The sequence below is a fragment of the Anastrepha ludens genome, chromosome 5 (assembly GCF_028408465.1).
Source record: "Anastrepha ludens isolate Willacy chromosome 5, idAnaLude1.1, whole genome shotgun sequence".
Taxonomy (NCBI): domain Eukaryota; kingdom Metazoa; phylum Arthropoda; class Insecta; order Diptera; family Tephritidae; genus Anastrepha; species Anastrepha ludens.
In genome coordinates, this window is record NC_071501.1 from 43,769,803 (window position 1) to 43,787,566 (window position 17,764).

The window sequence follows — 17,764 nt, forward strand, 5'->3', positions numbered from 1 at the left end:
TTCAACATTCGTTCATAAATTTCCGTTGCTTTTAAACCTTCCAAAAATAAAAATTCAATCACCTCACGATAGTTAATTTTTTCCATTGCAGAAAATAGTGTGACACGAAAACAAAAATTTAGGCTAGTGGCAATGCCCTCTCTTATCGACCCGCAAAACTTATTGAACAACCTGGTATATCATAAAATAAGGAGTGTTTATTTTCTTATAAAAAATTACAGTTCCCAATACTTTTGTTGGAACCCACTTACGTGCTTAGCTCACATATATTTTACTAATAATCGAACACATCTGGTTAAGGCAATTTGTGTTTAATTTAATGCATTTAAAATGATATACCTATCTACAATATTTTCATATATTTTACATATACATAGAGTATATAAATGTATGCTTTTAGCATAATGTTAGTGAAATGTTCATTGTTAGTCGTTAAAATATATATGATTACAATTTATTTTTTTGGAGGCTTCATATAACCCTTGGATCTCATAAATCGTACTATAAATGGGGTGGCGCCCAATGTAATGCTTATTCGTACCGGCGCAAATACTTTGTGTATGGCATATGCAATAACAAAAGTGCTGGCACCAGTCGTAATTTTATTCGAAAGCGCTGTTGATGCTAAGCCAAGGCGTTCTAAAATTGGCACAATATCTATTCCTCTGCAAAAAAGACAAGAAAACATAAAATTAATAAAAATGTTGATGATTCAATTGAAAATTTAAAAGAATCTATTTTTATAAAGAGGTCCTTATGAATATTTATAAGCTATTAGTTGGGTATAACATGAGCATATTAGTAAAAGGAGAAGCTTTTATGAAATTTATTAATGATGGGTTATAAAAATGTGCATGTATGTATGTACACCTGTGCTCAAAACAATGGGAACACGACGAACTACAATATTTTAAATATTTTCTGTGTATTCAATTTTTGTTTTATGTTTTTCTAAAAGTACAGCCGTTAAAAAATACTTAAGAACGATACCAACGATACTTCATTTGAGACTTTTGTCAATAAAATCATTTAAATGTTTGGCATATTAGGTTTTAAATTTAAAATGTTTCAATCTGTATCAGTATTTTTATCTAAACACATTTTTTTATTCAAATACGAAAGTTAATACAATTCGAAAATCGTTCGAGAAAAATACTTAAGAACGTGCCAGTCGACTGTGAAGCTCTGCTTCTGCCAATCGAAGCACAACTGTTCTTTTCGTTATGGGCTTTTTTAGATGAAAGAAAATCAGCCGTGCTCTTCCTGGGATCCTGTTTTGGCAATCTAACTATCGTCCTACAAATCTGGCTATTAGTATTTCGTGCTTTCTTGTTTTGGAAACGCTTCCTGCTCTTTTAGAAAAATATTTCTGCTTAGAAAAATATTTCACTCATTAAAACTCGTTTTTAGAACGTTTAAGTGGTCTTTTGCAACTCTATGATTACTTTTCGAAGAGCTGGAATGCAATTATTCCTTTTCGACATTATTGAATCGTTTCAATTAAAGTAAAGTACTGTAAAATACTCCATATATTTTATTTTTTATTTACTTACCTGATACATAATAAAACAGAAAATAATTCACAAAATTTTGGACGAAGACCGAATAGTTCTTAAGTATATTTCTCGCAAAAATATCAGTGCTTCTACTAAATCACAAAAATCAATGCGAACCCTTGAAGAGAAATAGATAAATGAACGCATTTCAGTGAATGTAATTACAGCAAATATATTCAAGCACAAAAAGTACCGTTACGGCTCCGTGCTCGATAAAAAATATTTTTCAAAGACTGATATTGCATTCTGCAACAAAAGCCATATAATTCAAAGCTTTAAATTTTATACAAAATTTAACAAGCTAAGTTTAAATTTAACAAATTAAATACATTGTCATCAAAATATTAAAATTTTTAATCAGGCTCCTTAGAAAACTTCAAAGCATGCACTGCTTATAATGCATTCAATTTTAGTAGAATGAAGTGTAGATTTTTACGTTGATTTTTGAGGAAAAGAAAATGGAACGAAAGTGCAAGTGCATTACTGTGCCGCATCGTACAAGGTGGCACAAAATTAATCATCAATTTTGTTTAAAGAACTTTCTTACAATTTTTTTTAATTATTGGAATTCTATAATGTAATTAACATCCATAACATTCTTCTTCTTAATTGGCGCGATAACCGCTTACGCGATTTTGACCGAGTTTAACAAAGCGCGCCAGTCGTTTCTTTCTCGTGCTAACCGGCGCCAGTTGGACACACCCAGTGAAGCCAAGTCCTTCTCCACCTGATCTTTCCATCCATAACATTACACTTAGTTTAAAACTAATAATTAATTTTCAATTAACAAAATTCAATTTCGAGTCATACAATATTGGCAACTAATAATACGTTCAGATATAAGTAGATGATCTACTTTTTCACGCTTAACTCAAAATCCGTAATTAAAAAGCGCGATTTCCAATACAAAATTTGAGATTATAAAATAATCCTAGATAATAACGATACTATTCGACCAAAGCAGTATTGACAGCTGATTGTCAATTTTGCAGGTAATCTGCCATATGTGAACGGGTAGATTAATTTGGTGAATTTATAGGTGATTAATGCATACTTATGTGAACGTATTATAAGTCTTAAATATTTTTTTATCTTTAATCTTCTTGTAACAGATCCTTCATCACGAAGTACGGAAGCTTCTGCATTAATGTGCGTGAATCTGATACAATTTCTAAGCTAAATCCTTGTGCAGATCTTCGTTACGCACATACCAGGGAGCTTTAACGATTCTTTTGATTGTTTTGTTTGGGCAACGCTGTATAACTTCAATATTAGTATTTTCGGTAATCCCCATAATTGAAGGCCTTAGCTCCGCACCGGTTTTAGCACTTCATTGTAAATGAGTTTGTTTTGAGTTGACAGCTCAGAATTTCTGCCAAATTACCATTGAGCTTTTGCATTTTTAAACTCTGTTCAACAGCTTTGATTTTGATATACTCTTTTCACATGAGCTTTGCATCCAAAGTCAAGCTTTATTACTTTCCTACTCTTCTATTGCGTGGGTTATTTCATGAATTTGATCGGTTGGAGAATGTTGAAAGCCAAATTTATGTGATGGTATAAAGTCTTTGCATGTGATTATGGATTTCCAGCAAAGCAAGCAAAGCGATTGGCCGGTAAAATATTACTTTATTTATTGTAGAATTTTTCCTGGTTTAGGTATCATTATTATTTCCGATAAAATACATTTTGAATGATGGAAACTTTTTCGCGCTTCCTTGCTAGGCAGTACAGCTGTCTACATAGTTCATAACTGTCAAATTTGATTGAAGTACGACGCCATTTGCAAAAATTATAAATCTTCTGATAGGGTGATTCATTTTGCGCCACCCCGTGCATACACGCATGCATATATATGTCGGGAAATCCTGAGTGGGTAAAACGACATTTTTAAATTTTATTTGGAAAAACATCTTACCCACTCCAAAGTATTTTAATAAATTCTCTTAACTTTAATTTAATACTTGTAAACAAAAAACATGTGCGTGCTTGACAGTTTCCATGTAGCCTTCACAATCTCTAAATTTCTGTTAACTTGAATTTGAACGGTAACACATAATTTTTAATTTTGTATTAGCTGCATTCTCTTCCAATCGACCTTATTGATGAAATAAACTCATTGAAGGTGCAAAATGGTTTGAAAAGGCCATAAGCACAGTCTAGTTATCACTGCACTGCTCAGGAATGTAAAAAAATTATCTGTCGCTTTTAGCGAGCTTTTAGTGGGGTTCATCGGGGAATGTGCTAATATTGTTGATGTGTATATCCACAAGGGAATGTTTGTCAAATAAGGATACAAATTATAATTGAAAACTGTTGGTATAAGACATTTTCTAGTTTGTTTCGCTTACCCAGAAACTAGTAAATAACAAGCTCCCAGCGATGCCAATGATATAGTCACATGAAATATTATTACTGTGGATCCATAGTCTTTGAACGCCTTTTTAAGCTGCTCCTTTTTGCTTAGAACTGTAGGTTGTTTATCTCCTTCGACTTTTGTACAATAATGACGTTTTTCCAAACTTGGCATTATATTATTTTTTAAAAGTGTGTTTGTTGCTGTAGCTGCGTACTCTAATATGGAATTAACGTGCAATGACGCATTTGTTTTAGACTATATTAAGTATAGAGTGAGTTCAGCGCAAACCATGCCCAAATAAATACAAACATACTACATATATAATATATGTACATACACACACATGCAAATCGTATTATAACAGTTCCATACCTTTTTTATTAATATTATAATCTTGGTCATATGTCATCCAGTTAGAACGCACATCCTTGCGCAAATTAGTATAATGGGAGCTGTGCAAGTTATGCGACATGAATTTACCCTCTTGAGACCACTGCCCTCCAGGCATATTTAAATGCGAGAACTTGTGCATCCCACCATATGGATTGGGCACATTGCTTTGCATAACTGCGTTGAGACTCACTGCGCCGAAGCAGTCATAAGATTGTATGTGAGGATCTTGCTGACCATAATTGTCCCTCAAAGTGTTGTTTGTTGTTGCAGCTGAGTTGTCTGCCGTTATGTCTATCTTGGATAAAACCGATTGAGCTTGTTGTGAAAGAATCACAGGACCATTTATATCCCGAGTACGATTTGGTGAAAAACGCGTAGACTCAGCTGGATCGATGTTGTTGGGTAACGGCAATGTAGCAACTCGTGCATTATTCGGACAAACAATAGTTGTATGCAATTGCCTTAATCCAGTATGGGCTTGAATAAAAAGAAAAAATATTTATTAGTAGCTTTAGTATCTCAATAACAGCATATCAAACGTTACGCAGCTAAATATAAAAATGGTTCGAGCACAAATTTCTTTGCTCGAAAATATAACGCTCGCTTGCTGAAAGAACGTCATAATCAAAAAAATCTGAAATGCGATAAAAACAGCTTCAAAGTTTTCAATTTACTATGCCTCCCTAAATAAAAGCAAAGACACGTTTTCATCAGAGTTTTAGCTGCCTTATGCGACTCACAGTACTTTGCTATTACTACTTGAATTATAAAACCTTGCTAGAAAAAACCAATAATGAGGTTCGATAGAACCAATAAAATGAGAAAAATTAATTTTAGCTTTCAATAAATAAAACAATATTCATAAATAGTGAAAATTTCGCGCGATTTTTTAGTCCAAATTTTCGCGTGTGACGCTTTTTTTTAATATACTTTGCATATATAAATTCTACGATAAAACAATATTAAATGTGTCCTAGGTTAACTATGGAGTTATACATACATTTTTCCTCAACGATATTTCAGTACAATAAGCAAATACGGTCATGAAAAAACGTTGGTGTTTAAGCAGTTCACTAAGTCCTACCAGTTAGGTGTAGTTACTGATCGTCATCGTCTAGCTGATCTAATAGTAGGTCCTCGAAACGTACAGTTTCACAGGTTGGGTCCCTAGGGATAGGGGATAGGGGTGCTAGATGAGTGGGTTTAAGAGTACATATGAATAGGTGGTTAGTATCGTGCGGTATACCTTTACATACCAGACATATATTTAGTATATCGGGATCGATTCTGGATAAGTAGGAGTTTAACCCGCTATACAATATCCAGATCGTAATGGAGCTAAAGTTACGCGAGTCTCACAAGGCAGCTGAGGCTCTTCGTCTGCAACAGGTACTGGTGGGTGGTCTCGAAAAATGACAAACGATTGCCGACCACACAGATAGTTCGCGGACCACCCGTTAGTCCCGACGGAAGGGTCGACTGTTGGATATCATTTAGTAGCGTGGAGTGGCTGATTGTATTGGAAGTCTTCGGTAAGTCTAATGCTACTAGGACAGTCCTCTCCCAGGGGCGGTTTTGGTTGAACCCGTGGTTGGCCTGAGTGTTTATGGCGGTGACTATTGGTACTGTGCACTACCATGCTGATGTGTCAGATGTTTTGTGTAGTCTTTTATTCTCATTACAGCCGGTTCTACGTACAAGAGCTGCCACCCTAGTAAACTAGCCCTGTCTAGTGTGCCTCGACCCCCGTTTACCGTGAAAAAAAAAACGTAATTTTGTACGCTTTACCTAGAGGTTCCCTAGGGTTTTAAAGGAACCCTAAGAGGTTGGGACTTCCATAATTAGAAAGGTAGGTCCTTGTTTTTTATGGAAATATGCTTTCCATAAGTTAATAAATTTACTACAATTAAGCCCATTATCTATCTGAAAAATAGTTGGCATACAAATAAATGCATTTACCATATTGAGATTATAATAACAGCGATTGTTATCAAAATGTATTTTTTCATGCGTATTTAAGTATGTAGGTATGTATGTAGACATGTACACTACATTTAAATACATCTTATTTTGGCAATGACAGCTGTTTTCCTTGAATAACAACTACAAAACACGAAGGTAGTTTTCGTTACAAGTGGAACAGTTATTAATAATTATTACTCTGTTGAAAAATAAATAAAATAGCATGCAAGAATTCTTCCTCTTCTTCTAGGCTTTCGTATGTTAGCTGGATGTTCGCGATTACATACAAATGTTACATTGTTCTTAGCCATATGGTTGTATGGTAATATTATTAATGATTTCATTGAATTCTGTGTCTGTTTCTCGCTTCTGTTAAAATCGGACGACAAATTCTTAAATTATAAGGTTATTAATTATTCGAAAATCTGATCTTTGACCCCTAACAACTGTAAAAAATATTTGCTATTTTAATAGATGAAATAAGCGGATAACGTGCACGTTCTGCCCGTTAGGACGTAGTTGCATTTATTTCAAGCAACAAATGTTTCAAAACCCTGTGTGTAATTCGTTAGAAGACAAATTTTTTGGAATAAAAACAAGAAAGAATTTTTATTGCAAATGTATTCAATGGGGAAATAGAATAAGAAAAATTTAGAGAACTGATATATGATACTATACATATGTACGTGGTCACCCATATACCATTTCGATCTAAAGTTGGATCAATAAAGAAGTCAAAACATGGAGAATGGGTTAGTTTTAGAATGTTACCACGCACAAATGCATGGCATTTCCCGGGAGACTTTGCCAACTCCAAAGTTCGAGTTCGCCATATCGGTTGGTCTTAATTTGCCACATCGTGGGTTGAACTTCATTAGAATTTGTTTTAATCTTCACGGGAAGGATCCCGTGAAATATCCAACTTATTTCTTACGAAATTGCATCTTTTTTACAATGGAAAAATATGTAGATGGTCGGACAAAATGAAAGAATGACTATGCTTCACTTAGTGTAATTAATATGGGTTTATTGAAATGCCCTTCAAATATACCAAAGCAGCCCGGCCACCGCACACAATCTTTCATCAAACAAGTTACAATTATACTCACTATAAACACCATTGATTTCTTTTCTGAAGCTTAATGAATTTATTGCACTCAGCCGATTCACTGAAGAAGCAATACCTTTTGTAGTAAACATTTTATGACTTCTCCCGAAATATATAATACAATAGATAATGTTTATTTAAGACGCAAAATAAACTCCAAAACTGAATATATATTTTCCAAACAAAAAAAATTGTGAAATGCAGAAGTTGCCATATTGGTAGTTGAATTGAAGAGCAAATTGCCATTACAAGCTGTCTTCGTCAGCGTTCAATCAGCGCATACAATTAGTCAAATTTATAGCAATCAAAGAGTTATCGTAGAGATATTGATTTGAATAAGATTTGAATTTAAAAGGTTTTTATGTTAAAGCACTTATTCGCCCTCTTGTGTTGCAAATGATAATAAGTAAAAAACTTAATACATTAATATTGATTTTGTAGAAAATATAGTTTTCTGTATTTGTAAAAATAGTCATGCATCATTTTTCAATCAATTATTTTGTAGCACGTACTTCAACAGTTGCATAGACTCTCGGATGCTTAATACAAATATATTATATTAACTAAGCGGTGTTCAAAATCCCGTGCATGAAACACCAAATATAGAGAACTTTTTTATAATAGCCATGGAAAAAAAAATATCCCTTCGGAGACTGCATAAAACTATAGGTTATATATTGTACCTTAAGTCTGATTCTATCTACTCTATTTTTGATAATCGCTCGAAAAAGTTAACCTGTGCGATATAACTATTTACACTAGTGATTTTTGTCGTGCGTTTTAGAATCGCATAGAAAATCCAGCCGTATAAACGCCTCTTTATTAATTATGATAATGTTTAATTTTCAGGCACTTATATTTAAAACCGTAAACTCAATCTTTACATATGTATTTATAAACACCTTTTTAGGTCGAATTAACAAATTGACTCATTTTAAATGCAAACATTTTTTCTACATCGGTATCAATCTGAAGTCGCGTTGAAATTTGTTCACATTTGTGAGTTGAAATAGCAAAAAGGACATTGGTAGAAAATGGGGCCCTCATCTTTGGTCTATTCAACTATAGTTAAAAAAATATTCCTTTATGCTTCTAAGCTCTAGCCCACTGCTTGTTGTTTTGTTGTTGTTTTAACAGCATAGGTAGCCCTGTCAGTGTAAGTATATCATCGGTCGTCTTCGTCTAGCTCATCTAAGGGTAGGCCCAGGAAACATGCTGTTTCGACAGGTTGGGTCCAGAGGGAGAGGGGGGTTAGATGAGTCGGTTTGAGGGGGCATGTGAAGAGGTGGTTAGTGTCGTGCGGGGTACCTTCACATACCGGACATGTGTTTGGTATGTCGGGGTCGATTCTGGATATGTAGGAATTTAACCTGCTACAATATCCAGAACGTAATTGTGCCAATGTTACACGAGTCTCACGGGGAAGCTGGAGCTCTTCATCTGCGATAGGTGGTGGTTGGACTCCGATTACGGCATTCACAGGACGGGAGTTCATGAAGGTGGTAACGGTCTCCCGGTGAATGTCGTTTATTGACTGTCTAAATACTGTCCGGTCCAGTAGGTTTCGGTCAGTTTTGTCCTGGAGTTCGTCAGCGTAGTCTAGGAGGTGTCTCCTGACGTGCCCACTGCTCATGTTACTTCGTTGCCCATGAGCAACGACGTATTGTATTCCATTAACCTCACTTTATATATTTTTATTTCATTTCATTCGCTGAACTACCTTTGAAACAATTTACCTTTGAAATGTTTAGAATGAAAATTATTATTAAGGCATAAATAAGGGTTATTTAATAACGAAAGAAGCACATGTAATGTAAAATAAATTGCTTTGCTAATTTGCAAAGAAAATATGTTCTTAGCAGCACAGTGGAATTATCGCCGACAGATCCCACAGCGGTTTTTGCAGCTACCTTTTAAATCTTTCCATATGCCTATTTACGAAAAAATTTAACGCTTCTCTCTTGGGAGAGTAATATATGTTATTCTCTAAATTTTCTTATTTGCTAATTCTTACTGGCTTTTTTAAACAAGCACACCTTTTGTTGCTATTGTTGTAAAGCTTACCGAAAATCTAATTCATGTGTTTTATGAAGCGTTACCGATTAGAATGTATTAGATTAGCACACATGTCCACACAATTTTTGTATCCAGTTTACAGGGCATTGGGTACAAAAATATAAAAATTATCTTTCTACCGACATAAGATGTCGCTTTGTATGACACATCGCCAGATGTCACTGTTTTCTTTAGTAGGGCTAAGACAGGGATAAAAGTGAAATTTCAGTGCAACTACGAAAAATTGTTTTGATACACGAAAAAACAATAAACTGCCCTCGTCAAGTTTTTATTATCCACTGTCTATGATTTTAAGAAAAGTGCATTTTACATTTAATCTATTTTCAAAAAGAAATAATTTTAGAGCTTTGTTATTGCTCTTGAATTAGGGCTGCTGCAGCAAACCGCGGCAGCAGCTTAGCGGGATTGATTAGTTAATTTGCTAAAGGAGGCTGTTCAGAAGAGAGGCGATATCATTGTGATGAAATGGTGTCAATACAATAAACTGAAAGATTTGGTGTGAGGCATACGGCCTAAAACTTGGTGGGAAACCTAAGTAAGACAGCTATATTAACCAGAAGCGATTTCGGGAACGGCCTTGCCCCGCCCTATATACACAAGATGGGTGGTGACGCAGCGATTCGTCGTAGCGCTACACTTGCATCTACGCACAATGAGATGGGTACAATGGCACACTTGATGGAAGGACAACGCGATACTGAGGCATACCGTACAAGTAGACAGGGAAGTGGACTATTGTCGTCAAGATTTGCTTGCCTTCGTTGTTGTGGAAATGTTCTATCATACCTTGTACGTTTACGCAACACACCAGAAGAGTTGGAACAGAGATATAAATCTCGGGAAATCGACAAGTTTTTGGAGAAGGAGAAGCACACCTTCCGCCGACAGGTAAAGATCTCGACTCAATTTTATGTAGGTATATAAAATTAGATTGGCGATAATTAAAAAGTCAACAAGTTATAGTTACTTAAGTAATTCTCATACATATTTTATAAATTTAGGTGAAACTATTGCTTTTGGGGGCTGGCGAATCAGGAAAATCTACTTTTCTCAAACAAATGCGTATAATACACGGAATTAACTTTGAACCCGAACTAATTCGCGAATACCAATATGTGATATATCAAAATGTACTACGAGGTAAGTGAAAAACATTTATTTTTCTTCGATCAAGTATGGATTTATATATTTTTTATTGAAGGAATGCAAGTATTGATTGACGCACGTCAAAAACTGGAAATCCCTTGGGAAAACAACGAAAGAGAAAACGACGCGAATTACGCCAAATTAATCGAATGCTGTAATGTAGAAATCGACAATTTTATACAGTGGGCTCCATACATTCGTCGACTGTGGCAAGATCGTGGCATAAGGCGTGCCTATGAAAGGCGAAGAGAATTTCAAATTGTAAGTTTGCATTTGGTTTTAAACAAAAGGATACATGTAAAAATTAATTTCAGAGTGATTCTGTCAGTTATTTCCTGAATGATATTGACCGCCTTGCTACGTATGACTACGTGCCGACACACAAAGATATTTTGCACTGTCGGAAAGCAACCAAAGGAGTTTATGAATTTTGTGTAAAAATACAAGTAAGTGAAATGTTTGTTTTTATTAATGTTTTTTTTTTAATGGAAATGGCACAAAGCATTGAAAGCCGAAAAGTGTGAGACTTGCCTTTCGGCTCACCCACTATAAACCCACCCCAGCTCCGTTTCCCCCCCCGCGGGACAACCGTTAAGTAGTACTTCAAGTAAGGGAGAGCGGCCTATTGCCTCTTCATTAAGACCAGCGGACCAATGTTCTGACTCAATCATAACATCCACTAGGTTACGGCTTTCCCCACCCTAGTGCTTAGCTCTTCCCTTTCGAACGTAAATCGCGGACAGACAAACAACACACGCTCAGCGTCTTCTGCAGTTGGTGCACAATAAGAACAGTACGGATCGTCTTCGTGCTTAAACCTATATACCATAAATTTGATTTAATTAATATGATATTGCTTATAATGATACTTCAATACTCAATCTCCTTGGAAAATCACTATTTAGCTTTTTTATGAATCAGTATCGCATACTTTTGCGGATCATATCCACGTTTATTTGTTAGAAATTCTTGATCGAATAGTTGAATTGCTCTCTGCCTTTAACGCGACTTGTCATTTGTGACTTATTGACTCAATTGTAACTTTGTTAACTTCACGGGTGTTCTACATTTACATATTGGCAATAAACATCTCAACTTTTTTAGTAAGATGTAAGGAATCTTGGCTTTGTACTTTTACTTGTCGACCATAAATTCTGACACATTCTAAGAAAGAATGTCTGTAAACTTCACACCGGTGGATAACAGATGAAAATTTGTATGAGACGAGAGATAAATTGCTCACCGAAACGACGATGCAATAAAGTTCCAGCAAGTAGCGCCGTCTTGTGGGACGCGATAGCGTTCGCCATTTACTGTTACATTGGCGCCAGCCTCGTTTTTGAAGAATATGGGCCGATGATTCCCCAAGCTCATAGGGCACACCAAATGGTTGTTTTCAATAGATGTAATGGTTGTTCTTGAATGGCTTCGGGTTGCTCTTCAGCCCAAATACAGCAATGGGCCTCATCATAAGCTGGCCTGAGCGTGCGATGCAGACTTTTCACACATCATCAATTTTCGTAATACAATTGTGCAATTTGGAAACTTTGATTCCATGATGAAATGACAATGAATACTGAAAAAAATTATGTATTTAGTTTGGCATTAGTCTCGTGTGACCTGTCAAAAAACCCCTATTGGAAAAAGTACCTCCAATCTGATCTCCCTTTATTTGGACTAGCAAATTGTGACCAAATCCCCGGTTTGATCATATCTCCTACGGGATTGGGAAATTACATGAAAACGAAAAATTTTATATTTCACCTTATAATGAACATTACGTCTAACTATCTGACAAATCTATATGATAAATTATCTTTTCTAAAATCGGCTCTCTTAAATAATTTCATCGTGTTAATAGCTTCACATATAGTTACACATATTGTGTTGGCAACTAAGTAATTGCGGATTTTTTTTTTAAATCAAAGCCAATTTTTTCATGGAACTAAATAACTTTATTCTGTAATGTATTACCCGTTTTGATCAATGACATTTTGCCATCTTTCAGGCAGCATCATAATCCCACGTTCATAAAACTTCTGGTTTTTATTAGCAAAAAACTGAATCAGGTACGATTTGACATCATCATCATTATTCAAATGTTTAACATTCAAGAAGCTTTGTAAAGATTGAAACAAAAAGTAATCAGATGATGCAAGGTCACGACTATATGGTGGATGTGGCAAAACATCCCAACCAAGCTTCAATAATTTTTGGCCAAAGATGTGAGTGGCCTTGCATTGTCATGATGGAATACGATACCTTTTCGATTTGTCAATTCGGGCCGCTTTTCTTCAACTGCATTGTTTAATTAATTTCGTTAGTTGTTCAATGTAGACATCAGAATTGTTCGTTCGGTTAGATGATAAGAGTTCAAAGTAGACAATTCCTTTGTAATCCCACCAAACGAATAACAAAACCTTCTTTTGGTGAATATCAGCTTTTATGTTGTTTGAGTTGGTTCACCTGGCCTGCTCCATTTTCTGCTTAATATTGTTGTAAACAAACCATTTTTCATCGCCAGTTATCAGTCGTTTTAAAAATGGATCATTTTCATTACGTTTCTTTAGCAAATCGCAGCTGTTAATGCGTTGCGTTAAATGCGTTTCTTTCAGTTCGTGAGGAACCCATGTATCGAGTTTTTGAACATAGCCAAGTTGTTTTAAGTGATTTTCAAATACATATATGTGATACATTAAGCCTCTCTGAAATCTCATGTGTTGGACTGTGACGATCCGAATCGATTATTGCTTTCATTAGGGCGTCATCAACTTCAACTGGACGACCAGAGCGTTTTTCATCTTTGAGTGAAAAATCACAAGAACGAAATTTGGCAAACCAATTCTGACACTGCCGTTCTTTTAAGGCTTCGCCACCATAAACCGCACATAACTTTTTATGAGCTTCCGGTGCGGTTTTCTCTTTGCGGAAATAAAAAAGCAATATATGACGAAAAGGTTCCTTTTGATTTTCCATTTTTCAACCAACGCCAAACGAAAACTACGCAACCGATTAAAAAGCTTTTTTTACTGATTGACAGCTAAATTGCCAACTGTCAAATAACAAAATGTGTTTCATATTTGTACTACGTCTGCAAACCTAAAAATTCAACTGAAGCCATCTATGAGTGAAATCCGCAATTACTTAGTTGCCAACCCGATAGTTACCTAACGTCTGCAAATCTATTTTTCGACAATGAACTCGATTCGCAGCAGTTTGAATAAAAGCAACTTTATTTTCTGTTTGACTATACCTACAATATTCTCACGCTTTTCGTCTAGTATTGCTAACATATCTGTGTGCATCGCCCTGAAAATTTGTTCTAATTACTGAAACGGCCAGAATTTATATCCGGCCAACCACCAGTACTCCAACAGCATCCCCTTAAAATACGGAAAATATTATATATTCTGGTATAACAACAATCTAAACAACAAAATATGTTGTTTTTTCTTATTGTACTTTAACAATCTTATTTTCATCCCTTATCTTTGATGTAGATTTTCTATAACAATGCCACATTTACAACAATTGTTTATGCATTTATTTCGTTTTAGAACATTCCATTTGTGTTTGTTGATGTTGGTGGCCAACGTACTCAACGACAAAAGTGGACCAAATGTTTTGATTCATCAGTGACATCGATAATTTTCTTAGTCTCCAGTTCAGAATTTGATCAGGTCCTTGCTGAGGATAGGTAAAGTATAATACAAGAAAATCTATTTATAAGGTGTTTGAAGTAATATATTAAAAGTTTACTATATATTTTTTGGCAGAAAAACAAACCGACTGGAAGAATCGAAAAACATATTCGACACAATCGTTAACAATAATACGTTTAAGGGAATATCTATAATATTGTTTTTAAACAAAACTGATTTACTTGAGCAAAAAGTACGCAATCCAGAGACTGATATCCGCTGGTTTTATCCTCAATTCAGCGGAAACCCACATTCGCTGCTCGACGTGCAGAATTTTACTTTGCAAATGTTTATGAGCGTGCACAAAAGTCCACAAAGCCGCATCTATCACCACTTCACCACTGCCATAGATACTCGAAATATTAAAATTGTCTTCAATTCAGTTAAAGATACAATATTACAGAGAAATTTGAATGCCTTGATGTTACAATGAAAATGGGCAGGTAGCTAAAAAAACGTTCTACTGATTTCTCTCACGTCATCGGCGTATTTATACAAATAAAGTATGAGGAAGTTAAACAAAATCATATTGTTGGCATAATATGGCTAATATCAAGATGTATAACAGTACCATATATGCTGAGAATATAGTGCATATATTACTGTTACATTGATTGAGAAAACATAAATCCCTACTAAATGCATTAAAGGTACATTTTCCAAAAAGTGCTGCTGCAAGGGCAAATATGAAGATATCGGTGTAAAGTTTTTTAATGTATATAATTTTTTTTGCATATATATTTATACGTTTACACCTACCGTATATAAGAATGGAATGTATTCATAAACTTTATAAATATACTGTATTTATATTTAATTTTATTTTTGCGTAATGTATAAAGAATATCATCATATTTGTTAACATTAAAGTGGACGATATTATTCAGAATATAGCACAAAATATCAGTATGAAGAATAAGCAATAAGTGCGAATTTCGTCGCAATTTATACATATATACATACATACATGCATATACAAAAAAAAGAATACACGTACATATATAGAAAAGTTGACGTAACAGATTTTACAAATTTCTACTAACATTTACGAATGAAGAAATATATTTTTATATACATATATTCTTGCACAGAAAAATATTATCCACTCTTTAACAAATTAACTATTCAACCAAGGTTTATTGTGATCCATGTATTTTATCGCTTTACGAATCGATCAAATAAATTGTCCCTTTAATATTTAAAATAAAATAAAAAACTAAGGTATCAAAATATTTTTGTTGTTATTAACGATTTTCTAGTAAATTGTAATGAACTATCGACCCACAACATATCTTTTAATTTATTTTATAAAATCGGCGCAGACTACTTCCAAGTAAAGGGTGATTTTTAAAGAGCTGTAGGAGTTTTTCAAAAAAACACGTAAAATTCAGAAAAATGCATTAAATTTTTATTTAAATCGATAGTACAGTCCATATAATTTAATGTTTGAAGATTATTTCATGGAAATGTTAACCGCGACTGCGCTTCAAATGGTCCATCCGCTTAGTCCAATTTTGGCATACTCTTTCCAATGTTTCGGCCGGTATCTCACATATAAATGCTTTAATGTTGTCTTCCAATGCGTTAATTGAAGCAGGCTTGTCTGAATAGACATTAGTTTTAACATAGCCCTACAAAAAATAATCTAAAGGCGTTATATCGCACGATCTGGGTGGCCAATTGACAGGTCCCGAACGTGAAATAAAATGTTCACCGAACTCGCCTCTCAACAAGTCCATTGTTACGCGTGCTGTGTGGCATGTGGCACCGTCTTGCTGAAACCACATATCATGCAAGTCAAGCTCTTGCAATGACACCTCCAGCCCATAAACCGCACCAAACTATGACCTTTTCTGGATACATTAGTAGCTCTTTCAATTCTTCTGGCTGATCTTCACTCAAAAATGGACAATTCTGCTTATTTACGTACCCATTGATCCAAAAATGAACTTCGTCGCTGAACACAATTTTTCGATAAAAAAGTGGATCTTCGGCCAACTCTCCAAGAGCCTATTCACCAAAGATTCTGCGTTGCGGTAGGTCGTTCGGCTTCAATTCTTGCACCAGCTGTATTTTGAAAGGCTTCACACCTAAATCCTTTCGCAAAATTTTCCACGTTGTTGAGTAACAGAGCCCCAATTGCTGTGAACGGCGACGAATCGATAATTGAAGGTCAACATTAACACTGGCCGATACAGCTGCGATATTTTCTTCAGTTCGCACTCTACGTAAGCGTGTTGCTGGTTTGATGTCCAATAATGTAAATTTGGTTCTAAATTTAGTCACAATAGCTCGAATAGCCGCTTCAGTGGGTCGATTAAACTGACAATAAAACGGAAGAAGTGCGCGATAAATTTTCTTAACAGAACACGCATTTTTATAATAAAATTCAATGATTTGCAAGCGTACTTCGTTTTGCAAAATTTTTTACGTTTAGTAAATGTAATGAACTTTAAAACAGTTATAAAGGGTGAACAGATTGGAGGTACTTTTAGGTTTTTTTTGACAGATCACGCGTGACTACTGTCAAACTAAATACGTAATTTTTTCCAGCATTCATTCATCATGGAAAGAGTCACGCCTCAAAAAAGTTTAGAAATCGTAAAATTTTATTACAAAAATCGACGCTCTGTGAAAAGTGTTCATCGCGCGATCAGGTCCATTTTTGGCTCAATGGTTACGTCAATAAGCAAAATTGTCATATTTGGGTTGAAGAGCAAACCGAAGCCATTCAAGAACAATCCATTGAAAATACCGTTTGGTGCGACCTATGGACTGGAGGGGTCATCGGCTTATATTTCTTCAATGACGAGGCTGGCGTCAATGTAACAGTGAATGGCCAACGCTATCGCGCCATGATAAACGACTTTTTTGATAGTCCATGATCTCTACAACATTTGGTTCCAACAAGGCGGCGCTACTTGCCATACAGCTACGCAGCCCTAAAAACAATGGATTTACTGCATCGTTGTTTCGGTGCATCTCTCGTCTCGGGCCAGTTGATTAGCCACTAAGATCGTGGCCACCTTTGGGTGTGTAAATTATTTATTTGTCTGGCTATGTAAAGTCTAAATGCTTTGTGGATAAACCAACTTCGATTAAGGCATTGGAAGCCAACATTATTAAAGTTATTTGGGAGATACCGACCCAAGTCCTTCAGCGAGTTATTCAAAATTGGTGTTTACGGATGACCGAGTTACGGCGCAATTGCGGCCAACACTTGAAAGGGATTGCCTTTAAAAAATAAATCTCATGAGTGGTTCTATTTATACACAAAAATAATAAAGATTGCCTAATGCATCCCAAAGCGGATTTGGTACGCTTATCACCTACCCTGTCAGAAATCAAATAGATTAACGAAACCAACGCAAGACAAGTTTTGTCGAGGACCTATGCTCCCGAGAGGAGTGAAAAAGGAAAAAAAATCCATCCTAAAATCCACTATCTCTAAATTGATCACCCT

General features: G+C 35.2%; 2 protein-coding genes across 4 annotated transcripts; one reads left to right on the plus strand and one right to left on the minus strand.

The window, feature by feature from the left end:
- Positions 1 to 295: 295 nt before the first annotated feature.
- LOC128863815 (uncharacterized) lies at positions 296 to 7,572 on the minus strand. Of its 3 annotated transcripts, XM_054103180.1 has the most exons (5): positions 7,380 to 7,572; positions 4,288 to 4,785; positions 3,908 to 4,130; positions 1,554 to 1,674; positions 578 to 665 (listed from the first exon to the last, which is right to left on the minus strand). In XM_054103180.1, the coding sequence occupies exons 1-4, from the start codon at positions 7,468 to 7,470 to the stop codon at positions 1,581 to 1,583; spliced, it is 906 nt and encodes a 301-aa protein (XP_053959155.1). In that variant the 5' UTR covers positions 7,471 to 7,572; the 3' UTR covers positions 578 to 665; positions 1,554 to 1,580. The 3 variants fall into 3 exon arrangements, with proteins under 3 accessions (XP_053959153.1, XP_053959154.1, XP_053959155.1); XM_054103178.1 differs by lacking the exon at positions 1,554 to 1,674 and having other exon boundaries at positions 296 to 665; positions 7,380 to 7,570; XM_054103179.1 differs by lacking the exon at positions 1,554 to 1,674 and having other exon boundaries at positions 296 to 665; positions 7,455 to 7,566.
- Positions 7,573 to 9,602: 2,030 nt separating this feature from the next.
- LOC128863924 (guanine nucleotide-binding protein subunit alpha homolog) lies at positions 9,603 to 15,535 on the plus strand. The gene is made up of 6 exons (XM_054103346.1): positions 9,603 to 10,342; positions 10,456 to 10,594; positions 10,656 to 10,861; positions 10,915 to 11,046; positions 14,158 to 14,297; positions 14,377 to 15,535. Exons 1-6 carry the CDS (start codon positions 10,055 to 10,057, stop codon positions 14,732 to 14,734), a joined length of 1,263 nt encoding a protein of 420 aa, XP_053959321.1. The 5' UTR covers positions 9,603 to 10,054; the 3' UTR covers positions 14,735 to 15,535.
- The last annotated feature ends 2,229 nt before the right edge of the window (positions 15,536 to 17,764 follow it).